Genomic DNA, 17,330 nt, shown 5'->3' with positions numbered 1-17,330 from the left:
TCATATTCAGGCTTCTGTCGGACTTTGACCTTGTCAGCCTCTTCTTAAATAAAAACTTTTTCAAGTTCATAAGGAAAATTATTATAAATTATGTAAATAATTTTATAATTATATAAATAATTCCAAAGATTTGGAAAGACAATAAAAACGACCCCGAGCCACCACTCATCCCTGTAACTAATAGACAGGTAACTACTCGCTGTAGTTTAATATGTAGCCTCATAAGTGCTTGTGCACTGCTAAAATTCTGGCTTCTTTACACCAGTTACATGTAGTCATAGAATCACAGCCTTAATGGAGATCACACTAAACTTTTAAATTTCTCATCTTTCACTTTTATGTATTTCAATACTTTATGTACTTTGGCAGTTCTTTCCTACATTCTTAACTTTGTATTTTCAATTTATATTCTCAACATATTGTATTTGTATATGGAAAGGCTATTTTAGTAGCTGTATAATTTTCCTTCATGTGCATACTCCATGTTACCATTCTTTGGTTTTGGGGCTTTAGGCTACTCACCATCACATTTCAGTCTATTCATAGTATGAATAGTGTTGCAGTGAATACTTTTGCATGTATTTATTTTATAGAATTGATGTCTTTAGGTGAGATAACTAGATTGAAGTTACTGGATCAAATGGATTAGGTTACCAGGGAACTCTACAAATCCCTCTGTGCCTCAAACCATCCTTCCTTGTGAGAGAAAGCAGCTTACTGGGGCTTCATGACTGGGGAATGGTGTTCCCCAGAAGCATCTGGAAGTTGCTTGTGGAGAGAAAAAGGACAATTTTTGGACGTGTCAGAACGAAGACTGGAAAAGAGTCAAAAGAAGAGATTGCAGTGGTTTCAGGGGAAAGGGAATTAGCAGTGAGGTTTGGAGCTTCTTGTTAAGGAGAAATGGATAGAGCTCACCAGTGTTCTACCTATGCTTCTGCTAAGATATCTACGTCTTGATCTCTTATTTGTCAAAGTTGGATTTGCTCATTCAGCAAATATATTTTAAAGCCCAGTGTAGAGCTGAATATAAAGTCCTGTGAAGGAAGAATATGGGGTAATGTGAGAATATGTAGCCAGGAGGCCCAGTCAACTTATGGGGCTAGGGAAGGAACCTCAGCCCATTCTCCCCACCCCACTAAATAGTGTCTCAAGGTGCCCAGGAATTTGAAACCTTGCCATGGTAATCGTACTCAGTCTGAATATGGCTGTTCGACATCCTTCAGCTGCCCTGGGACACAAGTTATTTGTTATTAGGTCTACCTAAAATTGAAAATCATAAGCCTTAAAGGTATTTGGAGTAGAGATTTAAGGACTCAGGAATAAGATGAGTAGATATGGAAATTCTGGGACATGTCTCTAAGATTCCTCAAAGTTTTATAATTAATAAAACATAAGGGGTTAGCAGCTAAAACTTGAGTCACTCATTCCTAATTCAGCTCAGAATATTTAATTGGAAGATGCCATTTCATCAGCCTTCTAAGTCCCCGGTCTAAGTCATTTGACCAAGTAACCAACACATCAGAAATTCCTAAAGTAAACCTTACTTGAAACTGAAAGCCTATCATTTCTAAACTGTAGTTTCTGGATGAAGTGTTCTGTACTGATGGAAAGCAGAAGAGTTTTCAAACGCAGGGACCTAAAGTAGAATTGGCAGCCTAGAGCTTGAAGCCCAGGAACATGACAAGAGAGCACAGGGGGCTTCTTTGAAGGTGGGACCACCATCAGCATCTGCCCACACTTTCTGCTGGCCCTGGACAGACCTGCTACACAGTTCTTCACACCGTCCATCTCATTTCACCCACACCACACCCTTCTAGCCACTCGTGAGTGGACTCTAAAGACTTATTTCACCATCTGCTCCTTGTTTAGATGGGAACTTGTCATCTCATGGTGCACCCCTTTAGCTTTTGACCTGGAAGCTTATTAAAATGGACATTGGTGCTGACTTAACTGTCCTCAGGGCAACATAGAGTATGCTACAGATGTCACATTCATGGCTGCAGCAATGGTAGGAATCCGGGGTAGTAACATCTTCTGACATCTGCAGCCCTGCTGCTGTGAAATTTTCATCAAAATGGGCACAGTGCACTAGTAACCAGGCAGCTTAAAGAGGAGGAACTGATGGAGTCGTCTTCTCCCTCAGGGAACATTGTCGTGGAAGGCCATGAATTGCATGAAGAAGACATCCGTCTCATGTACACCTTTGACCAGGCCACAGGTGGGACTGCACAGTTTGAAGCTCACTCAGATGCTCAGGTATTTTTCTGTTTCCTACAATGTTCTTTACAAAGAGATAAGAACATGAGAAATTTTATTTATTCCTTTCCTGACTATGTTGACAGTTTATCTCAAGGTAAAATAAATGAGTTATTTACTTTAGATTGGCTCTATTAAACTTCTCTATGGTAGACCCTTGACATATATGTTTGTTTAATGAATGCATGAATCAGTGTTTTATAGTTACTACTTGTGAGAAATTCTTTTAAATGTTGGATAGCAGAAAAATAAACTCCGTGAGAAACAAGTCAGTCATGACACAAGAAAGGAAGCCAAATCTTTTTGTTTTTAAAACAGATTATAGTGACACACATAAGAGTAGGATTCATTGTGGCATTTGTACATACATATAACATAATTTGGTCATTTTCATTCCCTGTCCCTCCCTTTCCCTCCTCACTCCCTCCCCTTATTCTTCTGGTCTCCCTTCAGTATTTTTTTTTTTTTTTTTTTTTTGAGAGAGAATTTTAATATTTAATTTTTAGTTTTTCGGCAGACACAACATCTTTGTTTGTATGTGGTGCTGAGGATTGAACCCAGGCCACACGCATGCCACGCGAGCGTGCTACCGCTTGAGCCACATACCCAGCCCTCCCTTCAGTTTTCTTGAGCCCACTGTCACCCCGCGGGCTCGCTCTTTCTTTTAACAGTGCTCTCAAGCCAAGTCTTGATATCTGCCTGGAGAAGTTCTCAGGTGGAAATAAGTTCGGAGAGGCCCTATAGTGGTGAGGGTGGAGGTCTTCAGGAACCTCTCCATGAAGAGAATGTACAGGCTGTTTCGGATTCAGGGTCAGTCCTTTTGTTAAGATTGAACAGAGTCTCTCTCCCCAATCTTGACTCCACTTCTCCAAGCAGGACTATCTCCCGTGGGGGTGGGGGCAGGGGGTATTGCTGGAGTCCAGCTATGCCTACTGCCAGGTACAGGGGGAGGTGGCATTTCCGTAAAAAGAAGACCAGCCTCCTCAAGCCTTTACACAGAGATGTGATTTCACATCTGCCAGTCTCCACGTGACAGTGGCAAGGAGTCAGAGATGACATGGCCAGAAGGAAGGCAGGGAAGCAGTTTCTAAGCAGTGAGAGTAGGCAGCCCTTCCTGGTAAGAGTACATCAGGGGCCTGGAAAGTTTTTCCTACTTAAAGAAGTGTCATCTGTGATGCCTCTTAATTTCTTGATGTGGCTCACATATTATAGTGGGCTATATCCACTTCCACCTGTACCTATGGTCTTTTTGTGTATTAAGGCGGTTTGTGAATTTCTCTGATTGAGTTTACTCCAAGGGAAATGGATGATTCCCAATTTACAAGGACTTTTGTAGAGTATATTTCACCCTATAATGTGTTATGTAATCAAAGTAGTAGTGTCATTATTACTACATATAACCAAAACCTTCAGAACATATGTGATAAGAACTAAGGTTAGGAATAAGATGGCAGATTAAATCAAGTCATATAAAAAGTATTGAAGTCCATTCTAGAATTCACGTTTTGAATCATACTGACAAACTAAAGGATCATCAGTGGTCACAGATCAAGAAAATTGCCTGGAGTTGGCTGCTTTGAGGCCTCAGTCCACTCATTTGTGGTGTAGAAAGCTTACTTTTCTGGGGGGGTGTCATGTTAGTTTATCTTAATTATTAATAGACTTGGTACTCGTTATTAGATGACCATAAGGGACTTGTGAAAGAGGGTCTCATGTTATCTCCTGTGAGCAGCACCCTACAAAGAAGTAAATGCTACATCTTTCTCCCATAGTGAAGGATAGCTATTTACAAAGAAGTACCTGAACGGTGAAGGTACTGGATCAATTTTATTTCCTTTGCTCAGTAAAATGAATAAATGGTATTGCATCATAGACTCCTGAGAATTCAGTTTTTACATTTATTTTTTTCGATGTCGCTGGGGATCAAACCCAGTTCCTTATTCATGTAGGCAAGCACTCTACCTCTCAACTATAACCAAGAATTAGTTTTAACTAACATTTTGCTGAGTTTGAAAGACAGGTTCTTCTTGATTGTCACGTTGTGCACTGCTCCTTCTGCAGGCTTTGGTGCTTTTGGATGTCACCCCTGACCAATCAATGGTGGATGAGGGAATGGCTCGGGAAGTCATCAATCGCATCCAGAAACTTCGAAAGAAGGTCAGTTTGTCAGATCATCAAGGAGAAGCTGCTGTTTAGTACCTGTGTTTGTTTTATGTTGGTTGTTGACAAGGACCAGCAAGGCATGTAATGTAAATTAAGCTGATGGATTAATGGTAATGATTCATTAATCCGTTGTCTGTTAAGATTGTACTCTACAGGGAAAATAGGCCTCTTTTTCTACCTGCTTACACACTCTCAAGCTGGATATGGTTCTTTTTATTTCTTTGACCAAGAGTTTTTAGCCATCCTATGCTCCTTACCATTCTTTTTCAATTTCATCGTGCTTCCACAAAATCACCTGGAACGATAGCTCTCTGGCTGGTGCAGAAAGTAACTAGAGATAACAGTGTCTCTGAGGAAGGCAGACCTGCAGTCAGTGTGGAGGGCTTCTTGCGCAGGGGAGAGATTTGGGGCCTGGGCAGAGTGGGGTGGTTTTTCCTCATTTGGGAACTGAGGAAGGCACAGAGCCCATTGCCTGCAGAGCAGAGGGGCACCAAACCCCAGTGAGAGAATGGGAAAACTCTTACCTCAAGGAGGTGTCTACATTTAGGAGTTCTCCTATAGATCTTCCTCCCCAGGCCAGATGTCTGGGACCTGTGGGTCTCAGAGGAGTCATCCAGCAGATCACAGGAGTGTTTGTGCACATTCTCCCAGTTCAGAGTGAGTTCTCAGTTATTCCTTTGTTTCAGTATTCATGAGGGGCTGATTGTACTAGAAAGACACTCATCCTATCTTCCCAAAGAATAAGCAGAGGACCACAAAGCCAATTGTGTTCTTACAGTGTAGCTCTTCCCAAGGAGGCAGCCCTTGCTTGGTGATCCAATGTGGTGTTGTCAGGACTGGTTTGACATTACCTTGAGTTTTGATTAGCAAAATGTGCTTCCTTTTTAAATTTTTTTGTATATACTTTCAGTGTAATCTGGTTCCAACTGATGAAATAACAGTCTATTATAATGCAACGTCTGAAGAAAGGTACCTGAATAACGTTATTGAAAGCCACACAGAATTCATATTTGCCACCATAAAAGCTCCCTTGAAACCATACCCAGTTCCTACATCAGATAAAATCCTTATTCAGGAAAAAACACAGGTGAGTTCAGAATTCTGTTGAACTACTGAAAGATTTCAGATTTGGTTTTACTTTAAGTTTATTTAGTTACATCTGGATATTCTGGCCCCCAGTAGAAGTATTACTCTGAATGGTAATGAGTAGGGTCAGAGAGGAATCCAGAAGAAATGAAGGGGAGGGAAGCAGAACTGTTCTTGTACAAGTTCTCTTGGAGGAGGTAGCCAGGAGGGTGTGTGAGATCTGCCAGGAAATGAAATGGCTATGTGGATCTGTTTTGTCTAACAGTAGAAAAGTTGATATTATAGATGCTGGTGATAATCGTTAGAAGTAAATGACAGTTGACTTATTTTTAAAAGAACAGAATAAAAGAATGGGAATACTTTTGTTTTTAAGATTTATTGTTCTTGTTAAGAATTCAGTGATGGTGTGACATACTGCAGTCTAAAGGCTGCAGTTAATCATATGTTCTCATTTGCTCAGTTAAAGGGATCTGAATTGGAGATCACACTGACTAAAGGAACATCCCTGCCTGGTCCTGCTTGTGCATATGTCAACCTTAACATTTGTGCAAACGGCAGTGAACAAGGTAAGAGGAAATTAATTCCATGGCTTTTATGGCATTATTTAAACCTTTGGGAATCTTTAGGCTATCAGAAGGGAATTGGTAAAATCAGATAACTTTTTGTTTTTAATTGACATCAAAGTGAATCCATTAAAGTAAATGATGGACTTGCACTTACAGGAAGATGGACGTGTTTTTCCCAATTCCTCTCATTAAATACATCAAAATACCCAGTCCATTATATACCAAAGCAAACATAAGACTGTCAAAGGTAGAGGGAAGAAAGCAGACCAGCTAGGAATGTTGAAACCAAGCAACATTATAGTGGTGAGTTCCCTGGATTTTCTTTTTTTGCCTCATATATCTCAAACGTAGGGCTTAAGAAGTTGGCAACCTAGAAATGCCAGCAAGTACAGACCAAAAAAAAAAACACAACCTTGCTTTCTCTAAACAAAGGGGTAGGATTTTTCTTTTATTTTGTTTGAGGTTCTGGGGATTGAACCCAGGGCCTTACATAAGCTAGGTAAGTATGGAGGAGCAGTAAAGAGGCACCACCATTTAACTGGGGCTCTAGAGGAGAATGAGATCTCTCTCTCCCCTGCCACCCCACAGTAACAACAAGCTTGGTTTAAGTAGAACCTGATAGTGAACCTGGATTCCTTCTCCCACCTGGAAGTAACTAGGCAGTGTCCCTTTTACCTGCCAGTGTGACATCAAAGTCAACTAAAATAGAGATCTTACTCAAATGTCCAGGTTTCATTGGAAAATCACTGATCGTACCAAGAACCAAGAAGATCTCAAACTGAATGAGAAAAGATGCAAATACTTACTGACATGACTGAAATGTTAAAATTGTCTCAGAATTTAAAGCAACCATAATAATGTTTCAGGATTAATAACAAATATAATAGAAACAAATGAAAAATACAAGGCCTCAGCAAAAAAATAGAAGGTATAAAGAAGAATCCAATGGAAATTTTAGAACTGAAAAATACAACTAACCTTCATGTGGTAGTGTGTGTCTATAATCCCAGCTACTTGGGAGACTGAGCAGGAGGATTGAAAGTTTAAGGCAGCCTCGGCAACTTAGCAAAACCCTTTCTCAAAACAAAAAAAAAAAAAAAATTTAAATGGGCTGGGCATATGTGGCTTAGTGGTTGTGCACTTACATACCATGCAGACACGAGATCCTGAGTTCAACCTCCAGTACTAAAAAAAAAAAAGAAGGAAAAATATAGCTTTTAAAAAAAACCTCAGTGGATAGAGTCAGCAGCAAAAATAGAAGAGAAAGGAAAGAATCAATGAACTAGAAGATGAAACAATAAATTATCCATTCTGAACAACAGAGTTGGAAAAAAATGAATATCAAAAGATTAACATTCTTGTTACTGGAGTCAGAAGAGAGAGAGGATAGGACTAAAAGAGTACTCAGAAATAATAGCTGAAAACCTCCTAAAAAGTTGCTAAAATGTATAAAAGGGACCCCAGAGAACTAGTCACCCCTTCTACTGTGTTAGGACACAGCAAAAAAGTGCCATCCGTGAACTTGGACATGGTCCCTTACTAGACACCAAATCTGTGGGTGTCTTGATCTTGAACCGCTCAGTCTTCAGAAATATGAGAAATGAATTTATCTAGTTTTACCTAGCCTGTGGCATTTTGTTAGAGTCTGAACAGACTAACACACTGAGTGAAACACAAACAGGATAAACCCCAAAGAGTACATATCAATACACATCATAATCCAACTTCTGAAAAGTTGACAAAATGTGTTGAAAGTATTGACAGAGATAAAATACCTTACTTACATTGTTTTCTGATCAGAAAATAGGCCAGAAAGTAAAAGACATTTTTCAGCTCTTGAAAGATATATATTACCTGTCTGGAACGCTATATCAGGCAACCTACAGGATGATGGGAAAATGAGAGAAAACTAAACAAATATGTTGCCAGCAGACCATTCTTACATGAATAGCTGATTGAGTATGTTTTTTGAGAGAACAGGGGAGATACCAGGGATTGAATCAAGGGACACTTAACCACTGAGCCACGAGTCACATCCCCAGTCCTTTTATTTTTTATTTTGAGGGAAGGTCTTGCTAAGTTGCTTAGGACCTCCCTGAATGGCTGAGGCTGATTTTGAATTTGTAATCCTCCTGCCTTAGCCTCCCAAATACCTGGGATTATAGGCATTCACCACTGTGCCCTGTGCTACTGGAGTTCTTTCTCTTTCTTTCTTTCTTTCTTTTTTTTTTTTTTTTTTTTTAATTTTTAAATTTTATTTTATTTATCCCAATTTGTTATATATGACAGCAGAATGCAATTCAATTCATATTACCCAAATAGAGCATTTTTCATGTCTTTGGTTGTACACAGAGTAGAGTCACACCATTCATGTTTTCATACACGTACTTAGGGCAGTGATGTCCATCACATTTTACCGTCTTTACTACCCCCATATCGCTTTTCTTCCCTTTTCCCTATCTGAAGTCCATCTGTTTCTCACATGCTGCTCACCATCCCTATTATGAATCAGCCTCCTTATATTAGAGAAACCATTCAGCATTTGGTTTTATTTACTTATTATTATTATTTTTATGTGAACCCAGTGCCTTGCACGTGCTAGGCAAGAACTCTATGGCTCAGCCCCAGCCCCAGCCCCTCTTTGTATTCTTAATAGCTGCCATTTTGACTGGAGAGGGATGAAATTTTGATTTGCATTGCTCAGATTGCTAGAGAAGTTGAACATTTTTTCATATATTTGTTGATTGATTGTGTATCATCTTCTGTTCAATTTCTTGGCCCATGTATTGATTGGGTTATTTGGGGGTTTTTTGGTGTTAAGATTTTTGAGTTCTTTATATATCTTAGAGATTAGTGCCTTTTCCAATGTGCATGTGGTAAAAATTTGTTCCCATTCTGTAGGCTCTCTATTTATTCCACTGATTGTTTCTTTTGCTGAAAAGAATCTTTTTAGTTTGAACCCACCCCATTTATTGGTTGGTTCCATAACTTAGCTATTGTGGATTGAGCTGCTGTAAACATTGATGTGGCAGTGTCACTATAGTATGCTGATTTAAGTCCTTCGGGTATAAACCTAGGAGTGGGATAGCTGGGTCATCTGAAATGTAGGTTGCTGGGTTTCTGTTCTCGCGACTAAAAGGCTCAGGAATCACTCCAGGTAAACTGGGCTGGTCTGCGCAAAATTACCACACAAGAGACACAAGTACTTTTTTCTTTTGGGTGGCTGTGACAGCTCCTCTGACCTTAAGGGTCTGCAGGAAGAGAGAGCATGCGCTGACCCCTTTTATTGAGGAGAAGCTATTCAAATGAGGCAAGGGGTCAGGTTTCAGGGGGCTGAGTCTATCTTCATGATGTCCACTGTCAACAGGTTGACTGATATCTGGGTAGGCCACACCCAAGGACACAGTAAGAGAAAGGGACACATACAAGGCACTTCCATGGAAGATTCTATCCTAAACAGGGCAAGGGATTATATTACGAAGGAACAGGTGAGCGTAGCTTCACCCATAGGGCTGTAGCAAGACACACCCATGCACGAGACATCGACCCTTGAACCCAAGAAGGGTGGGGAAAGCTCTGCCACATTTCTGTGACTGAGCACCTCAGCACCCAGCCGGGGAGTATGACTCAATCACGTGCAAGGTTGGTCTCCCACAGTAGGTGGTAAAGATTTTATCCCATTCTTTAGGCTCTCTCTTCACATCCTTTGCTGTGAAGAAGCTTTTTAGTTTGCTATGATATATCAAAGTGCATTCTACTTTATGTATAATTAATTAGAACAAAAATTTTTTTTTTTAAGAAAAAAATTCCATTTATTGATTCTTGATTTTATTTCTTGTGCTGTAGGAGTCTTGTTGAGGAAATTAGTTCCTAAGCTGACATGATACAGATTTGGGCCAACTTTTTCTTCTATTTGGCATAGGGTCTCTGATCTAATGAGTAGGTCCTTGATCTACTCTGAGTTTTGTGCATGGTGAGAGATAGGAGGTTAATTTCATTTTGCTGCATATAGATTTCCAGTTTTCCCAACACCATTTGTTGAAGAGGCTATCTTTTCTCCAATGTATGTTTTTGGCACCTTTTTCTAGTATGAGATAACTACTTATATGGGTGTGTCTATTTTGGTGCCAATACCATGCCATTTTTGTTACTATAGCTCTATAGTATAATTCAGGTTTTGGTATTGTGATGCCTCACTTTTCTCACTGAGGATTGCTTTGGCTATTCTGAGCCTGTTATTTTTCAAAATGAATTTCATGACTGCTTTTTCTATTTCTATGAAGAATGTCATCAGAACCTTAATAAGAATTAAATTAAATCTCTGTAGCACTTTTGGTAGTATGTCCATTTTGACTATATTAATTCTGCCTACCTAATAACATGGGAGATCTTCCCATCTTCTAAGGTCTTCAGTTTCTTTCTTTAGAGTTCTGTAGTTTTGTCGTAGAGGTCTTTCACCTCTTTTGTTAGATTGATTCCCATTTTGGTTTTTTGTTTGTTTTTGTTTTGGTTTTGAGGCTATTATGAATGGGGTGGGTTTATATATATATATATATATATATATATAGTAGTTGGACATGATATTTTATTTATTTACTTAATGTAGTGCTGAGAATTAAACCTAGTGTCTCACACATGCTAGGCAAGCACTCTACCACTGAGTCACAACCCCAGCTCATAAATGGGGTAGTTTTCCTAATTTCTCTTTCAGTTGATTCATTATTGATACATAAGAACATAATTGATTTATGGGTGTTGATTTTATATCCTGCTACTTTGCTGAATTCATTTATGAGTTCTAGAAGTTTTTTGGTGGAGTTTTTTTGGGTCTTCTTAATAGGGAATTATTTTGTCGCCACATAGGGATAGTTTGAGTTCTTTTTTCCCTATTTGTATGTTTTTAATTTCTTTCTTCTATCTAATTGCTCTGGCTAGGGTTACACTGATTGAATTTTGAATATTGAATAAGCCTTACATTACTGGAATAGACCCTACTTGGTTGTGGTGCATGATTATTTTTTTATATAGCTGAATTCTGTTTCAAAAATGTGGTAAGCATTTTATACTTTCATGTGAGATATTAGGGGTTTTTTTCCCTCTCTTCATATAGCTGTATATAAGCATGGAATAAATAATTCATATGGACCAAGTTTTCCACTTACATTTGTGGAAAAACAGGATTTTTCATTTAGGCACAAAGTTTTAAAAACTGGACACCAAGAACACTGTCCATAAAAGGGAAAATTGGTAAAATGAACTTTATCAATATTAAAATGATTTTCCTTGCAAAAGATACATAAAATGAATGAAAAACGAGCGACAGACTGGGAGGCTTTTATAAACAACATATCCAACAAAAAACATCTAAAATGTAGAGATCTATCAGCACTCAACAGTAAAAATACAATCCAATTAGAAAAAAAGTATAAACATTCTTGTAAGAGAATATGCTAATGATGAAAATAGTAACATCGTTAGCCATTAGGGAAATACAAATTAAAACCACAGTGAGGTTTTCTTGCACACCTATCAGAGTGACTCAAATAAATGCAGAGGAGCTAGATCTCATACAACGCTGGGGAAATGTAAAATGGCACAGCTACTCTGGGAAAGTGTCTTATAGAAACCAAGCCTGTGCTTTCCATGATGCGTCAACAGTTGCACTGTTAGGTATTTATCCCAGTGAACTGAAAACATGTTCACCAGGTCACCTGTTTGTGGATATAACCAACCACATAGTAGCCAAAACCAGGATGTTCTTCAGCAGGTAAAATGGCAAAGTGTGATACATTCGTACCACAGAACACTGCTCAGCAATAAGAAGGAACAACCATTGATTAGCACTGCCACTTATTTTAATCCTTTAGAGATGATGCTGGCTGAAAAAAAGTCCCCAAAATTCCACCCTGTGTGATTGCACTCTTGAAATGATACCACAGGAATAAAGATTATTATTTGCTAGGAGTTGTGGAGACATTAGGGTGCTTATCAGAAGGAAACAGGATTCTTGTGATGACAGAACTGTTCTGTATCTTAATGGTGATGATGGATGCACCCCAATAAGTAAAAGTAAAACTGAGGAAATCTGAATAGGATTAGCCAAGTACATCATTGTCGATACCCTGGTTGTGATATTGTATTATTTTGTAAAGATGTTGCCTTTGAGGGGAACTAGGACCCATGGTATCTCTATTATTTCCTATAACTTCATGTGACTATAATTACCTTAAAGGAAAATGTTTAAATAAATCAATAAAGTAAATATCTGTAATTGAATATAGGTCTAGGATACATCAACATCAGGGCCACTGAAGGCTATTTTTTAAGATAATAATCAGATCGTATTTTTAACCACTCTGTACCTTGTGCATTTACAAATGGCAACAAATGAAAAATGGGGGTTATAAATACAAAGATTTGAATCTAGAAAAAGATGAGAAGTATAGAGTCTCATCCTTGATCATATCTACTTGAGGATTGCCAAAACTTGTACTAAGTAGATAGAAATAGTATATACTTCAGAAAAAGAGAAAATAAAATATTAGGGCTTTAAACCCCCTTGTATACCTTGACTTTTCCTCTAAATAAAACATTTGTTTTTAAGTCTGTCTTTTTTGAAGATCTTATTTTTGTGGATTTTTAGGTGGAGTTTTGCTTCTGGAAAATCCAAAAGGGGACAATAGGTTGGACCTTTTAAAGCTGAAGAATGTTGTTACTAGCATTTTTGGTGTTAAAAATACAGAGCTGTCTGTCTTCCATGGTGAAACAGGTATGTGGAAAGAGAATGTCTGTGCTTTGACTCCATCAAACCCTGGTGCTTTTCTTGACTTGGAGTTGGCAGCTCTTCAGCAGTGCCAGGCTGCAATGTCTCTCTGAGCCCCCTCATTGGGATTCCACTGAAAACCCTGGGCCTATCAGGAGGCCAAGGTCCGATCCTACCCAGCTCCCCATGTGACAGATTTCAGGATTCAGAGACGCCCCCTGGTAACTTATTAAGCATGGTACCCGAGTCTTACTAATTCTACGTGCTATGATACTGTTTTAAAAATTACAACTTTTTTGCCGATTATAATTATCATTTTTCAAATGTAAGCTTTTCATAGTGAAGTAGGAAAAGGTGAATGACTTCAGAGTTTTTTATATTTTTAGAAATACAAAACCAAACTGACTTGATGAGTCTTAGTGGAAAAACACTTTGTGTGACTGCGGGATCAGTTCCCTCTCCTGTCAACAGCCCTAGTACTCTTCTCTGTGAATATATCAACCTGCAGCTCCTGAACGCAGAGCCACAAGGTACGTGTCTCCTGGGGCAGGCAGGCTGTAGGGTGTTGGGTATTAAGATTCCCTTAGGGCTCAAATCTATGACTCGTGTATTTGTCAACACATAACAGTGATTTTAAAGTGTAGACCCCCCAGCTATTTGGAGAGCACCACAGGTTTTTTTTCTTTTCAAAGTGTGTTTATGGAGAAAGCCTTTATCTATCTAGTGTGGTCAGGAAGCAACAAAAATAGGTTAGGTAAAAATGACAAATAATGAAACAATTGTTTAAATCCCAGAATGTTTCATTTTATAATTTCTAAAATTTTTTCTTTATCATTTTCGTTGTCATTGTTGCTGTTCATTTTTATTTTACCCTTTTTTCCCTTGGTAAATGTTCTGAAAACTTGTATGCCTCCATGCCTTAATCAAGAATCTATAGATTGATACCTATTTTGGCTTAGTAATCGTGGCACATTTGAAATAAATCACCGGGTTAGTCCTGAAACAGGACGAGGAACTTATTTGCTGGCGACCAAATGGTGGTGATTAATTTGCTTCTGCACACTTTGACCCCCCACCAGGGTTAACACATGTCATTTATAGCTCCAAACCACAAGCAGAGTAGGTCAGAATATCCTAAGTCAGGGCACATTGCACAGGAATGAAAGATAATATCTTGAGAAACATTTTTTCCTTTTTCTTTTACATTATATGCTGCCAAACAGGATGGGAGACATGGGTGTGGGCTTTTGAAGGGGGGGGGTGGGGGCTCTTCTTATAGAAAATGTAGTCTGGCCAAGACACATGGACTCAGTACTGGTATGCTAGGATCCTCGTTGTATGCATTTTTTGTTGTTTTGTTTTAGTTGTAGGTGGACACAATACCTTTTTCTTTCCTTTTTTTTTTTTTTTTTTTTTTTTTTTAATATGTGATGCCAGGGATCGAACCCAGTGACTGACTTGTGCTAAGCAAATGCTCTACCACTGAGCCACAGCCCTGGCCCCAGTCACTATATGCATTTTTATGGAAGTCTTAGTTTTTCACTCGACCATGTATTACTGACTGTCCTTCCCCAAGCTGCTGGCTTTTATATAAGTCCATTTTTCTTTTCCCTGTGTCCTTCACCTTTGGAGACTGTCTAGGACTGTTTCTACAGACCGAATGTCTAGCTGTTAGATGCCCTGGGAGCCATCAGTGCCACCCATTAGAGCTGTCCATAGTCGCTGCCTGTGTTGGAAGGTGAACTCTCAGGCATTAATCCAGGTTGTTTTCCTTCTGAAGAGTGTTTAATGGGAACAGTGGGCACCCTCCTGCTTGAAAACCCACTTGGGCAGAACGGACTCACCCACCAAGGTCTCCTATATGAGGCAGCCAAGGTGTTCGGCCTGCGAAGCAGGAAGCTGAAGTTGTTTCTGAATGAGACTCAGACACAAGGTAAGGGGATTATGGACCATGAATTTTTTTCTTCATCGAAAGTTGCTATTAATGCCATGAACCATTTATAGATTATGGGTATAAGAGATGGTACTTTTTTTTTTTTTTGCACTATTTCTTTAGAAATTAACTACAGTATAATTTTTTAGAAATAATAATTGAAAGGGTAATTACTTTTTGCTTTGAAAATAATTTACAAATATAGGGCTTCTAGGTAAATGAGCATATTTGCTGACCTAAAATTTGGTCTTTTCCTCAAGAATCAAAATTATCACATTGTAAGATACTAGCCTAAAGGAAACTTATAACTGACATTACCGTCGGTTACCTCCCTTTTCAACTTATGAAGCTTACTCCCATTGTGTTACTGGGCCATATAACATGAAGAGCTAGGTCAGTAGGTGACATCCATTAATTCAGAAAACAAAATCAGGACAGCGACTTCCACAAGCTGATGTCTAGCAGCAACATGTTTTCTCCCCTCGTTTTCCCCCTTCATATCACCTCTTTTGTGATTTCAGTTTTGGTGGCACTTTTGTCAACTTCTCTGTTGACATCATAGCCTTCTCTGGAGTTTTGTCGTGGAATCCTGCTTATTCACCCAGCACTTCACTTTTGGTGCCTCTGGAGTCATTTCCCAAACAACTTCCCTTCCTGGGATCTGTTTTTTCTGTTCATGGCCATCCTTCTCACCATCCCAACTCAAAATCTCCTGCCCTTCCATCCTTTTGCTTACAAAGCATAAGGCAGGACTGAGGGGCTTTTCAATCAGGGTTTATGTCTTTTAGCACTTGTGCAAAGTTGCCAGGCATTGTGTGTTCCAAAGTAACCTCTTATCCGTTCTCACCATCTCTTCCTGGAACTTTGATGAGACATTTTCAAGACACACCACCCTGCCTCTCTCCTATGTGTTTGTATTTTCCCTCTCTTCATCCTTGTATCCCGTAGTCCAGTTTATTTTGGCTGATTTATTCTTCTCCATAATAAGGTGTTTTTTCTTGTGGATTCTTTCAAGATTTTTACCATTGTCTTTGATTTTCTGCAGTTCTACTAAGAAATGCCTAAGTGTTTAGATTTTTTTTGATAGAACATTGTTTCTATTATAGGGCTGATTTGATTTCTAGCATTTTCTTTTTAAACATTCTTTATTAAATTTCCATCTTTCTGTTTATGTCACTCATTAGTTTTGCTTATTCTATACTGTTTCTATTAAAGCCCAATTTTAAGGATCACTTAAAATTAAGGAACACTTCTCTAGTTCCTTGGAGACACTGTTCACCCACACTGTCTTTCAGCTCAGTTGTTTGGGCCACAGAGAGTATTTAGAAAGTTGAGTCTATCATGCCCAAGGCCAGAAATTCCTGGAGAGAGTCTGCTTGTCCCTGTAGGGCTGAATGACTCCTGCTTTCTGTTCTGGTTTCCTGGGGTCATCACAGTGAACTGTCACTCACTGGGTGGCTTAAGACAACAGAATTTATTCTTTCACAGTTCTGAAGCCTGAAGTCAAAGTATCAGTGAAGCTACACTCTCCTAAGGCTGAGGAAAGAATCGTTTCCTTGCAGCCCCATCGCTCCCTGGTCACGTTGCTTCCTTCTGTGCTATTTCCTTTTTTTACAAATAAGGTTACATTCACAGCTTCTGGGAAGTTAGAATGTGGATAAGTAGTTGGGGAGGCTATTATTAAACAGTGCATTCTCCCCTCCCACCTTTGGTGAAAGATCTTATTCATATTTATCCCTTTGCTATCTGTTCCTTTTTGAAGTCCCAGTTTCTTGAGGAGGGCTGTTTTAGACTTCCTAGTTTGTGTAGACCAAGAGATTTTTCTAATTTCTCTTTCACAGACTTTAGTACAAAAAGCATTAAGCCATTAGAAACCACCAAAAAATCTTAATAAAGTACAAATCCTTATTTTCTCTTGAGTTCCTCTCTCCCTCCCTTTAATGAAAAGCAGCCAACTCTACCTTAGATTTACTTTCAGTGACTTTCCCTTGTTTTTTATCCTCTCACCTTGGTTAGGGTGTTATCATTCATTTCACCTGTCTACAGTCTATTCTTCCGTCAAAATTGTCTTCATGAACATTCCTGCCATGATGCTGTTCCCCACTCAGAGTCCCCAAGGTCCCCATTGCTTAATACTCCAAGAACTTCAGCTTGGCACACAAGATCCTTCATGTTCTGGGCTTTGTCTGACTTTCCAGTTATGTCTTTGAGTCTTTCCCTCTATCAGGAGGCTGTTTTTACTTTCCCTCCTACACACATGGTTCTTTCACTGTGGTGTGGTGGTAAGAATCATCTGTAGGACATGTAACTTCCACATTCTTACCTCCTTTTCCTTAGCCCTTGAATCTATTGGTCACCACATGCTTCTCAGCCCCACAAAGTTTATTTCTGTACTTGAGAAATTATTTCTTAAGTATAGAAAGTAGAAGAATCTAAATGATTGGAATTGGTCAAGGATAGAATCATGTCTCTGTGAATTAAATATTTATAATACTACTGTGATTCATACAACCACCAATCTTACCTATACTGTCTTACTCCATTCCTTTTCTCTGAGATTAGC

The 17,330-nt window shown here is 39.0% G+C and overlaps 2 protein-coding genes across 3 annotated transcripts in view; one reads left to right on the top strand and one right to left on the bottom strand.

Annotated features, from left to right (window-relative positions):
* LOC308631972 (zinc finger protein 383-like) overlaps nt 1-17,330 on the bottom strand; it is a 161,246-nt gene that overhangs the window by 55,715 nt on the left and 88,201 nt on the right. The window lies entirely within an intron of this gene.
* The window catches only part of IARS1 (isoleucyl-tRNA synthetase 1), a 64,061-nt gene that overhangs the window by 40,792 nt on the left and 5,939 nt on the right, over nt 1-17,330 (top strand). For both annotated transcript variants that reach the window (XM_081263718.1, XM_081263719.1), the window contains 7 exons: nt 2,144-2,256; nt 4,318-4,413; nt 5,330-5,506; nt 5,966-6,071; nt 12,715-12,840; nt 13,221-13,364; nt 14,615-14,767. In XM_081263718.1, coding sequence (XP_081119844.1) covers nt 2,144-2,256; nt 4,318-4,413; nt 5,330-5,506; nt 5,966-6,071; nt 12,715-12,840; nt 13,221-13,364; nt 14,615-14,767 — 915 coding nt within the window. The remainder of the gene's footprint in view (nt 1-2,143; nt 2,257-4,317; nt 4,414-5,329; nt 5,507-5,965; nt 6,072-12,714; nt 12,841-13,220; nt 13,365-14,614; nt 14,768-17,330) is intronic.

Source organism: Spermophilus citellus (genome assembly GCF_964194105.1).
Source record: "Spermophilus citellus genome assembly, chromosome: 12".
In the NCBI taxonomy this organism is placed as follows: Eukaryota; Metazoa; Chordata; class Mammalia; order Rodentia; family Sciuridae; genus Spermophilus; species Spermophilus citellus.
This window is presented reverse-complemented; position numbering and strand designations above follow the sequence as displayed.